Source organism: Oryctolagus cuniculus, chromosome 14 (assembly GCF_051225735.1).
Source record: "Oryctolagus cuniculus isolate XC-2025 breed Fujian yellow rabbit chromosome 14, ASM5122573v1, whole genome shotgun sequence".
Taxonomy (NCBI): Eukaryota; Metazoa; Chordata; class Mammalia; order Lagomorpha; family Leporidae; genus Oryctolagus; species Oryctolagus cuniculus.
Genome location: NC_142880.1, coordinates 64,012,543 through 64,026,161, shown reverse-complemented (window position 1 = coordinate 64,026,161; position 13,619 = coordinate 64,012,543). Strand labels below are relative to the sequence as shown.

Sequence of the window (13,619 nt, the reverse complement as noted above, 5' to 3'; positions counted from 1 at the left end):
TTCAGAGAAAGTTATAAATTTTTATTTCTAAAATAAATATTCATAGTATAATATACATTAATGAAAGTTTACTGATTGTGTTCCTCTTATAGATCAGTTTCGGCCAGGTGTAAGATATAATTTTTTCCTGTATGGGTGCAAAAACCAAGGATATCAATTATTACGTTCCATAATTGGATATGTAGAAGAATTAGGTAAGTATTTTTTAGAATTCAAGGTCACATGAAAAATTGAAAGTTAACAACAACAGTAAGATTTATTGGATTCAGATGTTTAGTTCAAAGAAGATAAAATAATTTGATATTTAAAATTTTGTATTTGATTATTCATAATCTGTTTAATGGATATAAGTTTTACTGTTATCTTAAAATTAAATCACAATTAGAATGCCAAGAATAGTTAATGTCCCCTTAAATCCGTTTGGAGAAAACACTGCGTGGGAAGCAGAGGTGAAGTCCTAGTGGCCACTCCAAGGTGCTGCAGAGGCCGCCTCTGCAGATGCGGGTTTTGTCTTGAACTTGTACATTTAGACTGAATGTCTAAAAGTATTTTTTCAATGATTTTGTGTGTTAGTTTCACTGCAGAGAGCTTGTGATAATGTATCCGAAGGTTTCTGTTTGGCTAGAGGATAAGGTTTGAATTCTGGCCTGAGCTGTTTGCGGAGGACAGACAGCTCACAAACACAGCGGCTTCCCGGGGAGGGGACGCGGCCTGCAGTGGTGACCTTGTGCTTTCACAGCCCCGACCGTCGCACCGAACTTCACCGTGGAGGAGACGTCCGCGGACTCCATACTGGTGAAATGGGACGATATTCCCGTGGAAGAGCTTAGAGGCTTCCTCAGGGGATACTTGTTCTACTTTGAAAAAGGAGAGAGAGACGCATCGAAGATGAGGGGATTGGAATCAGGTGAGGAAATCGCCAGTGTGTGAGGAGTGTTTTTTAGACATTTCCCAGTAGTCACAAAATAAAAGAGGAAAGAAGGTATTGCTGAAACTGTCTGAAAAGCCGGGACATACGCACGGGGAGCCACTTTCTGAATGTGCCTGTGTTGTGTCACAGAAGTTACTCAGCCACTGATTCATAGAATACAGCCATCTCTGATTGGCTTCATATGAGCCCTAACAGCATCTTTTTTTTTTTTTTTTTTAACTGCATTTCAAAAGTCATCTCGTACGTCTAATAGTGGAGGAGAAAACTGAGAAATCCGAGGAATGGCTTTAGAGTCTCCCTCGTAATCTTAGAAAAAAGCCAAAAGCACAGTTAGTGTCTTCCTCCGCCATAGCCTTAATAAGCCGGGAAGCTTAACTGACTTCATTGGAGACTTGTGTATCCAATCAGTCTTCAATAGTACAGCCAGCCCCTGTCGCCTGGTAAATGTGTGTCCGACGACCATGGAGAATGCTGGAACGTTTATTCAAAGTGCTGGCTCTCCCTTCCGTTCTGTTTCTGCCCAGAGGCCACCGATCCTTACGTCAGAGCTACCCAATGCAGGGTCATCACCGCAGTCTGAGAGCTTCCATTTCCCTTGATGGTAATCATCTAGTGCCTGACAGAGGAGAAAAGCAGGCTGCACCAGGGTGCTGGCCGCGGGAGTGGCGTGCTAGGTGGGCCTTTTCCCAGGATGCTGTGCTCTGTGTCTGCTGAACCCTCAGGATTGCCTTTGGTCAAGGGATCCCTAAGTAGTGAATTCTGCAAACACCCAGAGCTAATGAAGAGCTCGGGAACTTTACACCCAAACCAATTGAAATTGGAGCAGCCGGATTTCCAGTTATGCACGGTGCATTAGTCACTAAAGTCAGAGTTAAGGGTGCGGGGTGGGCAGGATGTCTCATGAAGCCACAAGGAGAAAGACAATGGGAGAGGCGGGACGTCGACAAAATGAATTCAGAAATTTAGAGGTAAAATTGGAGCAAAAGACTGAAGAGTATGGAAGTGGGTAGTCGGTGTCATTGGGATATAGTGTGAATGATCGTATAGGACCAGTATTAGAGGCGAGTGGGCTGAATAGAAAGGGTTGAGAGCATGGAGTCGAAGGGTCCAGCAGAATGTGTCACTGTGAATGAATGCTCAGACACCTCACACCTGTACAAAAGGACTGGAGCAAAGCAGGGCAGGGAGTAGCAGCGGCAGCCCCACTGTGCAGCGAGGTCTTGAAACTGGCGCGGGAAGGGGTTTCCACCCTGTGATCCCGTACTCTGCCAGTCCATCACCCAGTCTCAGAGTGGAAACGGAGTGGGAAGATCCTGAAAGCAGCAGAGGAGAGAGACAGGGAGCTGCAGAAGGCAGGGTAGGGTGTCGGGGAGGCGGTGGGGGAACTGGACTGTTCTTGTGTTTGGCCTTATGGGAAACTACACTGAATATTCATTGAAGAGGTGGGCAGAATTGGGAACTGGTACAAAGAAAAATCAAACAAATAGCGAAGCCGACAGAAGCCCGGCAGTTGCAGCAGCAGGGGAACTAGAGGGAACAACAGTGGGATCGCCCAGTGTGCTGCTGGTGCCCTGACCGCCATGGGGGGCGGACACACAGTGGCGGCGTCCAGGTGCGGAGTCTACCTCTGCCCGTGTAGGACATGAGTCCGTACTGCCTAAAATGGCACAGTCGGCAACTGGCACTCTCAAGCTTGTTCTTGGAAATACAGACGTTGATAACCAAAGAGAGGAGATGGGGCAAGAGAGGGGCTGTGGGGAATTGGCTACTTTTGTTATGAGCCATTTAGTATTATGTGAACGATTTCCTTTTCTGGTTAAAATTTTTAAAACTAAAATGAGTTCGCAGTTGTTGATACCTTTCTTTTGAAGTGCCTCCCGGACTGTCCCCTCCCCCAGGTCTCGCCCTTTCCCGGTCTGATGTCTGCTCTGCTGATGTGTGTGCCTGCTCCCCCCAGAGCAGCCTGGGTGGGTGGGGACGGCGGTGGTTTGCAGGCTTTTAGGAAGCAGAGGGAAGTGACATTTGTTAATTGCCTGCTGTGTGCCAGGCATTTTCTTAAAAGATGTGTGAAAACTTCACACAGGTCAGCAGGTAGGCCACAACACTTTGTTCTCAGAGAAGACTCAAGTTCAGAGTGGCTGCAGTATGACCACAGCCTGGCACAGGTGCGCCTTGAAGGCGGCTCTGAGCGGCTGCAGATCCTCGGCCAGAGGTGGCCGGCACCGAATTTAGGAGGGCAGTGGGTGTGACGGGGTCAGTGCTAATGTGTTTAAAATGGTGCAGAGGCGAGTATCCATATTCTTCTTTTAACAATAGGTCGTTCCGACATAAAGGTTAAGAATATTACGGACCTATCCCAGAAGACACTAAGAATTGCTGATCTGCAGGGAAAAACCAGTTACCACCTGGTCTTGCGCGCCTACACGGATGGTGGGATGGGCCCGGAGAAGAGCATGTACGTGGTGACCAAGGAGAACTGTAAGTTGCAGACTGCCATGTCTTGTGTGCTTGCGTGCACGAGGTTCCTAGTGGCTTGTGGTTGATGTAGGTAACCTCCGGCCCGGCCCGTTGTTTCAGCTTTTGTTCCTTTGTATGGCGAGCAGAGGGCAGTGTGAAAAGGCCAGGAGACGACTTCCTGCTTGTTCTTGTTAGCTGGAGCTCTTCCAAAGCGGTACCTACCTAGGAAGGACTTGGGTCTAGCTCAGCACCTAGAGGTCTCAATTCCCAAAAATGTGTAACATGGTCAGCTGCCTTAAAATGTTTTTGTTCAGCTAGTCTGATTTTTTAAAGACCCAGTGAAAGTTAAAAAAAAAAAAAAAAGGCGGGGGGTTGGGGGGCAGTGCTGTGCTTGGCTGCCTCGTTTCCTACCCTGAGTTGGAGTTCCTGTGCAGCTCTTCAAGAAAGAGCCATAAATATGGGGCTGCCTCACACACGGGGGCCCCCTGGGGCCCCCTGGCCACGTTTGGTGACACTTGGTCATAACTAGGACTGCTGCTGCTGCCTAATGGTTAAAAGCCAGAGATGCTGCCACACTTCTGCAGTGCCCGGGCTGCTCCTGCACCCCAGCACAAGGAAGGCTCTGTAGTCGGTAGTGCTGAGCCCGAGAAACACTGCTCCGGCGCACTGAGGCCTCTTGTGTCAAACTTACTTAAGACCTGGAGCTTACATAGTCAATAGCGTTCCGGTGCTCCCGAACAGCTTTTTAAATGCAAAATTACCACCATAAAAATCTCATCCTAGCAATGTTTTCAATGCTTTACACTAAAAGTGGCGATTTTTACCGTTTGCAACAATTTCTCTTTCCAGCTGTAGGGCTGATTATTGCCATCCTCATCCCGGTGGCCGTGGCTGTGGCTGTGGGCGTGGTGACAAGTATACTTTGCTATCGGAAGCGAGAATGGTAATGGTGTTGCATGTACACTGCTTTGGTGCTTAGCTGATGTATTCTAGAATAAGCCCATCGTTTGCGTTAGTAAAATATTTTTAAAGTTAACATTAGACACAAACTTGACCCAGTATTCAAAGCAGAGTGAAAGTATAAAGTTTTCCTATAGTTTTTGCTAATAATTTAAAGTAATAACAGTTGTACTAAATAAATAAGACAGTGGATACCTGCAAGAATTAAGCTCTGCTGTCCTTCAGAAAATCTGGTCCCCTTGGTTGTTTATTCACTCAGTCCTAGTGGCCCCTTCCATGTGCGGGAGGGGACACAGTGAACGACGGACTCAGGGTCCTTATGAGCTTAGAGCATGGCCGAGCCCAGCAGCGTGAACCTGCCAGCTCCATTCATTCTGTGTGTGTAGGCAGCTGCCAGAAAGATGGGACCTATAGGGCCGTGTCATGAGGGGTGGTCAGCCTGGCTGCTCCGGGGAAGGCCCCAGAAAGGTAGGGAGAGCCAGAGTGTTCCAGAGAAGGGCACTTCCATGAGGTCCCAGCTCAACCTCCAGAGCAGTGGAGAAGAGCCGGGCGAGGTGAAGGGGCAGCGTGCAGGCTCTGAGCCACAGGAGCCGCCTGGGCCGTCACTGGCCACCCCATCACGAATGACAGACAGGAGGAGGTATCCCAGCAGTCCCGCTTCTGAATCACGAGACTAACAGTTGTATAGCCGAAGCGTAGCTCAGCTCTTACTATCAGAGATCACACTTGGAAAATAAGTCTTAAGAAGGGATTTTAGAAGTCAGTGTTTGATTCATATTAACATTTTTGTTCAGGAATTTGATTTTTAATGTTAGCTGTAAATATAGAAATGAGAAAACTAAGAACTCTCATTTGTGTTTGCATTTAGTTCTTGCTCAAAATTAATAACCTACCTTCTCAGCACTGCAAGTAAGGTGCTTAGGGAACACATGGCTGTCCCCTTGATTGCTGCTCGCTTTTAACCACCTTGGCAAAGCAGCCTCGTTGCACCACAGCCGTTCCTTGTGCATTCCAGGCCCTGTTAAGAGCAAGAGAGCACTGGATATGCAAAAGTATTGGTCAAGTCATGGATCATTCTTACTAATTGGGAAACTTTGGTTCTAAGAACAATGCCTGTGTTTTACTCCAGACTTGATAGCATAGTCACCACTGGAATTGTTTGCCATTTCGAAATGGAATTACCGTAGGGAGTCGATCGGAACCTCTCCGTTGTATAGAAAGCTTCAGCGAAGGCTCACTCAGCATCTCCCACTGCTGCTCAGACAGGCATTAACCTGCATGGGAAGCATCCAGATGAGCTTGATGACTTGCTACTACTGTCTGATAGCACAGTTACTAAACTGACTTGATCATTCTTTATTTAAAGGATTAAAGAAACCTTCTACCCTGATATTCCAAATCCAGAAAATTGTAAAGCATTACAGTTTCAAAAGAGTGTCTGTGAGGTAATCCTTTATTTTCTTCCATTTTCATTCATTGTTTTTGTTTACTATGAATGTCTTCCTAAGTGAAAAGTAATGGAAAATAGCACGCTGTAAATCTGCTGGGTTAATATTTTTTTAAGATTTGCTTATGGATTTAATAGGCTGAGAGAGAGTCCCATCTGCTAGTTCATTCCTCAGATAGCTGTGTGGGCCGGGCCAGGCCAAAGCGCAGAGGTCAGAACTCCATCCCTGTCTTCAGTGTCCGTTACAGAGAGGCTCAAGTACTTGAGGGATCAGGTACTGCCACTGCCTTCCCAGGCAACTGAGAGTAGCCTTGACTTGGAAAGGCTTTAACCCACTGGGCTACGGTGGCCACTCCCTTTTAAAATCTTTTTTACTTTGCGTTTACAGAGAGAGAGAGAGAGACAGCTCTGTATCCTTGTTCACTCCCTGGATGCCCATAGCAGTAGGGACTGGGCCAAGGGACCCAAGAACTGGAGCCATTACCGGCTGCCTCTCAGGGTGCACATTAGCAGGAAGCTGGAATAGGAAGTGGAGCCAAAACTGGAACCCAACCCAGGCATTGCAGCCTGCACCCTAACCAGTGTACTAAGTGCCTGTCCCTGCTGAATTTCTAAAAGCAACTTCAAATAGTTTATACTGTGCTCTTTTCCACTCCTATCACCAGCCAGGAAAATACTGATAGGGAAGCAAAAAAGTGACTTGTCCCAGAGCGTCAAGTGTTTAGCAGCAGCTGTGGTAAAAAATTGATCCCCCTGTTATGAAAGGGACATTACCGCAGCATTTTTAATTGCCTTAAAATTTGTTTCTAGGGAAGCAGTGCTCTAAAAACATTGGAAATGAATCCTTGCACCCCAAATAATGTTGAGGTTCTGGAAACTCGCTCAACAATTCCTAAAATAGAAGATACGGAAATCATTTCCCCAGTGGCAGAGCGCGCCGCAGAGCGCTCCGACGCAGACCCGGAGAACCACGTGGTGGTGTCCTACTGCCCGCCGATCATCGAGGAGGAAATCCCGAACCCGGCGGCCGAGGAGGCCGGAGGGCCGGCGCAGGTCATCTACATCGACGTGCAGTCCATGTATCAGCCTCAGGCGAAGCCCGAAGAGGGACCGGACCTGGACCCTGTGCCGGCCGCAGGCTACAAGCCACAGATGCGCCTCCCTGTTAACTGTGCTGTGAGCGCCACGGCTGTAGAGGACGACCTGGGCAAGACTGCAGGTTACAGACCTCAGGCGGATGTCAACACCTGGAACCTGGTTTCTCCAGACTCGCCGAGGTCCACAGACAGCACCAGCGAGGTGGTTTCCTTCGGGAGCCCGTGCTCTATTAATTCCCGGCAGTTCTTGATTCCTCCTAGAGATGAAGACTCTCCCAAGGCCGGGGGCGGAGGGTGGTCCTTCTCAAACTTCTTTCAGAACAAGCCCAACGATTAGCCGCGGCGCCCCGGCCCCGAGCCTGCCATCTCAATAAGCTCTTCCTGCTGCTGGCGCCGCGGCGGCGCCGGAGGGATCCTGGGAAGTGTTGTTGGCGGCGACTTGAGCACACGCCAAGTCCCGCGCAGAGTGTTAACGTGCTTTTCGTGTAGTCCAAAAGCCAAAGTGTACTGACTCAGAATCCTCCGTCCACACAGCTCGAGCCGGAGCCGCTGGTGATCGAGCCAAAGCATCCGCCGTGCTCTGCCTTCCAGAAGCGTGCTGCGGCTGACACCGTCCGGCGCATCCACGCAAGACGAATCCCACAGCAACTGTTCTCTGTGCCGCTGTGAATGGTTTTCTCATCTGTGCGCTCTGTGGCATTGCCAGTGAATTTGCAGGCGAGGGAGGAAGCTGTCAGAGTGGCCTGGCCCCTCCATTCTTGATGAAAACCAAGCACAGATTTTCAAACGTGTAAGATGATTCTCCTCTATCGACAGCATTTACAAAACTTAATATAATTTTTAACATAGCGAGAGCTCTTTAGCGTTTTGTTTGCGTATGCTGATTTCTGTGCCTACTGTATAATGGTGATCAAACAGTTGTCTCAGGGGTACAAACTCGGAAAACGAGCATGACACTGACCAGCCCAAATTGGAATCCTGTTTTCTTGCCATGTTAAGCTGTTCCAAACCTTTCTCTCTAGGTTTCCTGCTAGCATTGGTTAGGGAACTTGATAGCCCTCACATCTGAAGTTTAATTTTCTAGGTTTGCATCCCCAGGTGTTTTAAAAGCCCGTCGTATTTTTGTGCGAGTTATCAGCCGGTGAGACCAGTGATTCATGCTGGGAGGTGACTACTAAGCAATAGACAGCGCCATCAGTGGCCCGTGTCACCCTTCTGTTCCTCCCTGGGGTGCGGCTTTGCGCCCCCTGAATGATTATTGGTTAAAACCATCTGATTCACTCAGATTTTTAAGTGTGACGTGAGAGAAGGCTTCTTCCAGAAACAATTACTCAAGGGCTGTTTCCTATGACAAGTCATAAAACCCATTTGAACCAAGGTGCATGCCCAGGTTAACAGGTGCAGCAGGTGCCTGCTGACCTGGGCTGAGGCCCTTCTGTCCCCTCCCCCTTACCTGGAGTGAATGTGGTTTGAGAAAAGCAGAATGAAAAGCTCCCAAGTCTGTCTTGTATTTTCCCTGGCCTCAGGCTGTCTGCGTGGTTTGTCCTTTGCTAGTTAAGGTGAAAGTACTTGAAATTTTGAAATAATCTGGATGAAGGTATACTTTTTAAAAAGTTTTGAGGTTGTGCTGTATACTTGTAGAAAGTTTTTTTTCTAGTTCATATTGTCATTTCAAAACCATATTGTAGAGAAACATCACAGGGTGACAAGGGATAAAACTCTTTTTAGGTACTCACTGTAGGAATCTCATTTCTCACCGCTAGGATTCAACTAAATTTTCCAGCCTCATGCTACACGGATATGTGCAATGAAATGGAATTAATGCACACATACAATCCATTAAAACTATATAATCACTCACAGAAACTGACACTAATGAACAACTCACCTAAACAGAGCTGTCCGTAAAGCGTGAGCGTCCACCCCGGAGCCTCAGAGCCGCGGCTGCCTGCTCTCCCTGCCCTACACTGCCCTCCCTGAAGCCTTCTTCCCTGCTGGAACTCAGAGGTCACGCACAGCCTCGCTGTAGGACAAGGTCAGCTAATCTGAACGACACACAGGAGGGTCAGGACAGAGTACCAGGTCCCTGTCATCAGTCCCTGTGCAGTTCACGTGTAACCATCTGGAGCCAGGACCTGTGTGGGGCTGACAGTTCTTGACTTTACTCTGGGTCTTCAGTTCATTTCTGTAGACAGCTCAGAGTCCGCTCTCGCTCCCTCCGGAGTTCCCTAACAGGGATCGCTGGGTTCCTGAGCAGCAGAGTAGCACTGTGCAATCTGGGCAAACTTCTTCAAGCTTGTTTTATGCTTTGAAGAGTGGGGCTTAGACATACAGCCCAAACAGAGTTCCTTGTCTTTCCCCTGGGGTGGACAGCAGCCAGCGCCCAAGATTTTACCTCAACCCCACCGGTGGCTGTTGGGGGAGCCTCAGCGTGGAGGTGGGAGGGAAGATCCTTTGTCACGTATCTGGTTGTGTGAGAGGCCATCAAAATTTTTTAAAAATAAGTGGTTTCCCTGCAGCCCTTCCTGCCTGGGGAAGCACTAGGGAAATCCCCCTCTCTACTAAGCCATTGGTTAGAACATTCTGAAGTCTGAACCAGAAGCCCATCCCATTAGTCTAGAAGTGCATACAGGACACAGCGTCCCTGCTCTTAGAAACTATTTCACTTATAAGCCAGTTCCACACACCATTCCCCTTTGAAAGAAAAAATATTTAACATCAGAATATTCTTGAAGACTTAGCTCTGGCGGGAGACCGTGTGAGTTATGTTCTGTAGCGATGAGCGCACATGCGTAATGCGAGCCCTCGGTGCGTTGAACCTGCAGGGCCCTGGCAGTGAGTGTGGCCCCAGCCTCTGCACAGTTGTGTTTCTGTGCTTGTGGGACAGAGTTGCTTTGTAGCGGCGGCCGGAAACAGAAGCAGCCATTCACTGGGAGCTGTGAGGGGGAAGCGGCACGTCCTGTCCCACACCAGCATCGCTCTGACCGCTCATGGAGCTGAAGAACATGGAGCATGTAGAACACCCCGTACTACTGCACACTCAGACACGCTGGGTGGTAAAAATCATTCTCAGAACTCCACGCCACTTGCGTTCCTGCTGGGAGTTCATTCTGCAGCCTCCCGGCTGTCTTCACACTGTACCGATTTAAATAACATCACAGTGCTCGCTGTATTTGGATCATTAACATGGGCTCATTAAATGCAGTTTAGTGAAGGAGCCTAGAGTGTGTGCTCTTGCAGAGGCAATCTGTAATCAGTGTTGACGGTGTCCTGAAGTTCAAGGACTCCCTAACGTGTCAGGATCCAAAAGATGTCCTGAAGTTTTCTATTGCTCAGGCACATAATCTGATAAAACTGTTCTGTCGTCGGTTTGCTCTAAGGTAGCATTTGCTGGTTTTTAAAATTTGTATCCCTTTTATAAGATGCCTTTTGTCTTATTTTGAAAGTGTCAAATTGGCCATGTCAGGAAAAGATGAGGTCCGTAGTGCAAGTTGAGTGAAAGTTGAGTGACTTCATAAGGGCTGAGACCCACCCGGAGCGTGGCAGACTCAACAGAACCTTCCTGAGGGGTGGGTGGGACATACCGACATCTGAGCGTGTTGGTTCAAAGATGGAAATCGCCTACAGGAATGGCTCCATGGTTTGAAAATTTGGAAAAGACTCTTGTGTACGTAGCACTAGCTGTCTGTCTTCTCTGTGATTTTAAGTGTTCATGGTTTATTTTTATCTGATGGGTACACAATTTGGGACATGTTTGTCCCAACCAGCGCATGTTCTGACAAACGTAGGGACCCATCTCCTTGATAAAATACTCCTTCAGAGCCTTTTACAATGGTATATTCTGCAGAAACGAAGTTTCATGGTGTTAGGCCCATCTTTTATATCCAGAGAAAATTTTTACAGAAAATGATTTGTGGCCACACTTAGAGGACATTTATCTTTTAGACAGCCTTAGAGTATCATTGGAAATGACTTGGCTTGCATTTGGTTTATTTATATCTTCATGAATTATGTGCCAGAGCAATTAATAATACTTACACCTCTCATATCACTAGAAGGACTAGCTTTTTATTTCTTTCAATGAGTACTTTGGTCTGAAGTATTACATGATGATCATATTCCACCGATTACAATACAGCTGAACAAATTGTAAGGCTGGTTACAGAGAGCTAAGAACAATATTCAGTTAATCGACTGATATGTTAGGCTTTATTGTGTAGAGCAAAATTTCAGGGATATGATTTAGTCCAGATCCTTACAGTATCGCGTTATGAGAGGGTTCCATTCTTTTTAACCATGAATAGTGCCTGTTTTTCCTCGATATTAAGAATGCTAATATTTTGGATTGAAAGCATCCAAGTTTTAAGTAGGATTTTACCTGTGTAAGACAAATTCTGTGAAGCAGTTTTACAAAATGAAAAGCGGTGTTTTAAGCCAGAAATCCTCTGCGTGTTTTTCTGAGTAAGTGCCTAGCTAGAGGACCACAGAAGCAGCAAGTTCACAAATATTTACATCTGTAACCGCTAGCTGATAGAGCAGCCAGTGAATATAGGACTTTCTGGTTGCTAGAACTGAATCCACTACAGACTAAAAGATGTGAATGAGCAAAACATGAATTCTAACTGAGCAAATGGATCTTTAATATATTTACATGTGTCTAAGATTGCCTTTGCAGTAAGCAACCAGAACTTCAAGAACAAACAAAACTCTCACACAGACCTTGGGCTGCAGACGCCAGGCATACTTGGTACACCTCACTGAATGGCTCACTCCTGTTTTCATTAAATTTCCCTGTGTCTTTCAAATGTACTTCCCCTTAGAATTATTCTATTTGAGATGAGTAACTTTCAACTGATGTGGTATTTTTCCTAAGCATTCCAGAGCTGTATTACAAGAGATGGGAAGATTCCTAGGTGGTCATACAATTTTCATTAGAACACGGGCAACTGTTACCAGTACTATTGTTACAGTTGATCACAGTAGATTGAAAAGTGGCCTTCACAAAAAATTGTTTTCCAGACATTTCTCCCCCAGTTTGAGTCCAGATATTCCCCCAGTTTTTTAATGTAATAAGCTAATGATTCTTTCCATTTAATTTTTTTTCTTCCAACGTGGTATTTAGGAGGAATATTAGTAGAGTTGTGAATAGTTGACACAAGAAACCTGAGTAGTGAGGGGAGGTAGGTATTAAGGGGTGCCCCGGGATTTGTTTCATCATAATATTTCTCAAAAAGGAAAATGGCTTTTTCTTAAATACATTTCAATTCAGAATTACTTGATGGCCTGGATAAGAAAGTAGGTATCCTGAATTCGACTGAGGAAATACCACCTTGAATGTGGTCAACTAAAGAATGAGCTTCCCAGGACTGATGTCTTTGCCTTTTCTTCTCTTTCATTCTCTGGCCCTAAGTCCCTTTAACACTAGGAAATTACCGTGTTTTACTTTCAGAACTGCATTATAGTGAATTACTGTTTACAAAATACACATACTGTGAACAGATACAAGTTTTTGTCTTTTATAAGGTTGTTTGTAGAATGAGTGTTTTGAGAAGATGTTATGTTAATATTTTCAGTTTTTTTATAAATACTAGTAACTGTTTACTAATTTTTGTTTGGTCAGGTGTGTGTAAATGTAGCTGAAAGATGATAGGGAGAAACTGCCCGACAAGGACCCTTCCCTTTTCATTTATAGAAATGTTACCACTACAGGCTTTTTTAAAAACATGATTGATCAGTTGTGATGTGCTGTACCTAAAATCAAGTCTCATCATATAAAGAAACACTGAAATATATAGGAAGTAAAATATTGATCAAAGTGGATCTGTCATATTCACAGAATTTTCAGTTTAATACGGGATAAAACAACTCCACGTACAGAGGTGACAACTGAAGTGTTTCCTGCCTTGTGAAAATTTTAAATATTACGTTGCTTCAGAATGGGCAATTCGGACATTTCATATCACCATCTAATTTCAGAATTTAGGTTCTGTATCTTCAGAAAACATGATTATAGGAAGAACATAGAATATAAGTAACCTATTACTAAGATACCATAAATATCAGTCTAGTATGCTTGACTGTTAACTAAAGATGTTACTTATGTCTGTTTTTAAAACGTGCATGTATTTAACAATTTTATCATAGTATTGTCATGGAAAAAATAAATATATTTTCTTACATCTTACACTGACAGATTGGGGCATTATTTTGGGGGGGGGGTTGGTTTTTTCCCTCCTGTCTTAAGCACTTGGGCAAAGTGGCTTCTGCTTGGTTGTAGCTAGTATTTTTATTCTAGCCCCAAAGAATTACAGTGGTTGTGAAGCAGTCATCGAGGGCTGTGGCTGTATTTTTTATATTTGAGTACATTGCTATGCCATGGGTACAACTTTCCACTCAATCACCTTTCTATGTACCAAGAAAAGTGAACATAAAGTACTCAAGCAGTGGGTATCCAGCATTAGCAGTAAACAGTGGTCCTTAAAGTAAGATATTGAATTGATTTCCCCTGAAGGTAGCCTGAGCATCTGCAGGTTCTGGGAATGAATCAGCAATTCAATTTACTGATTTTTAAATCAGTCATCGATTTTGCAACACCTCAGTAATTTTGAGATATAAAATGATCTGGAGTGACTCTAAAAAGGAGAAATGAAGTTCTCCATCCTAACACAGCCCACAGTCACAACCTAGCCGTGACTGGCCCTGGCCTTAACCTGAAGAGGCTACAACC

At 45.6% G+C, this 13,619-nt stretch overlaps 1 protein-coding gene across 5 annotated transcripts in view; it reads left to right on the top strand.

Moving 5' to 3' along the window:
* The window catches only part of LIFR (LIF receptor subunit alpha), a 66,984-nt gene extending 53,908 nt beyond the window's left edge, over nucleotides 1-13,076 (top strand). For 3 of the 5 annotated variants that reach the window (XM_017344690.4, XM_089313137.1, XM_002713987.6), the window contains exons 15-20: nucleotides 93-194; nucleotides 740-907; nucleotides 3,248-3,409; nucleotides 4,238-4,331; nucleotides 5,715-5,793; nucleotides 6,606-13,076. In XM_017344690.4, the coding sequence (XP_017200179.3) occupies nucleotides 93-194; nucleotides 740-907; nucleotides 3,248-3,409; nucleotides 4,238-4,331; nucleotides 5,715-5,793; nucleotides 6,606-7,229 (1,229 nt within the window). In that variant the 3' untranslated portion in view covers nucleotides 7,230-13,076. The remainder of the gene's footprint in view (nucleotides 1-92; nucleotides 195-739; nucleotides 908-3,247; nucleotides 3,410-4,237; nucleotides 4,332-5,714; nucleotides 5,794-6,605) is intronic. The other 2 variants (XM_070056650.2, XM_017344692.4) reach the window with 1 other exon arrangement.
* The last annotated feature ends 543 nt before the right edge of the window (nucleotides 13,077-13,619 follow it).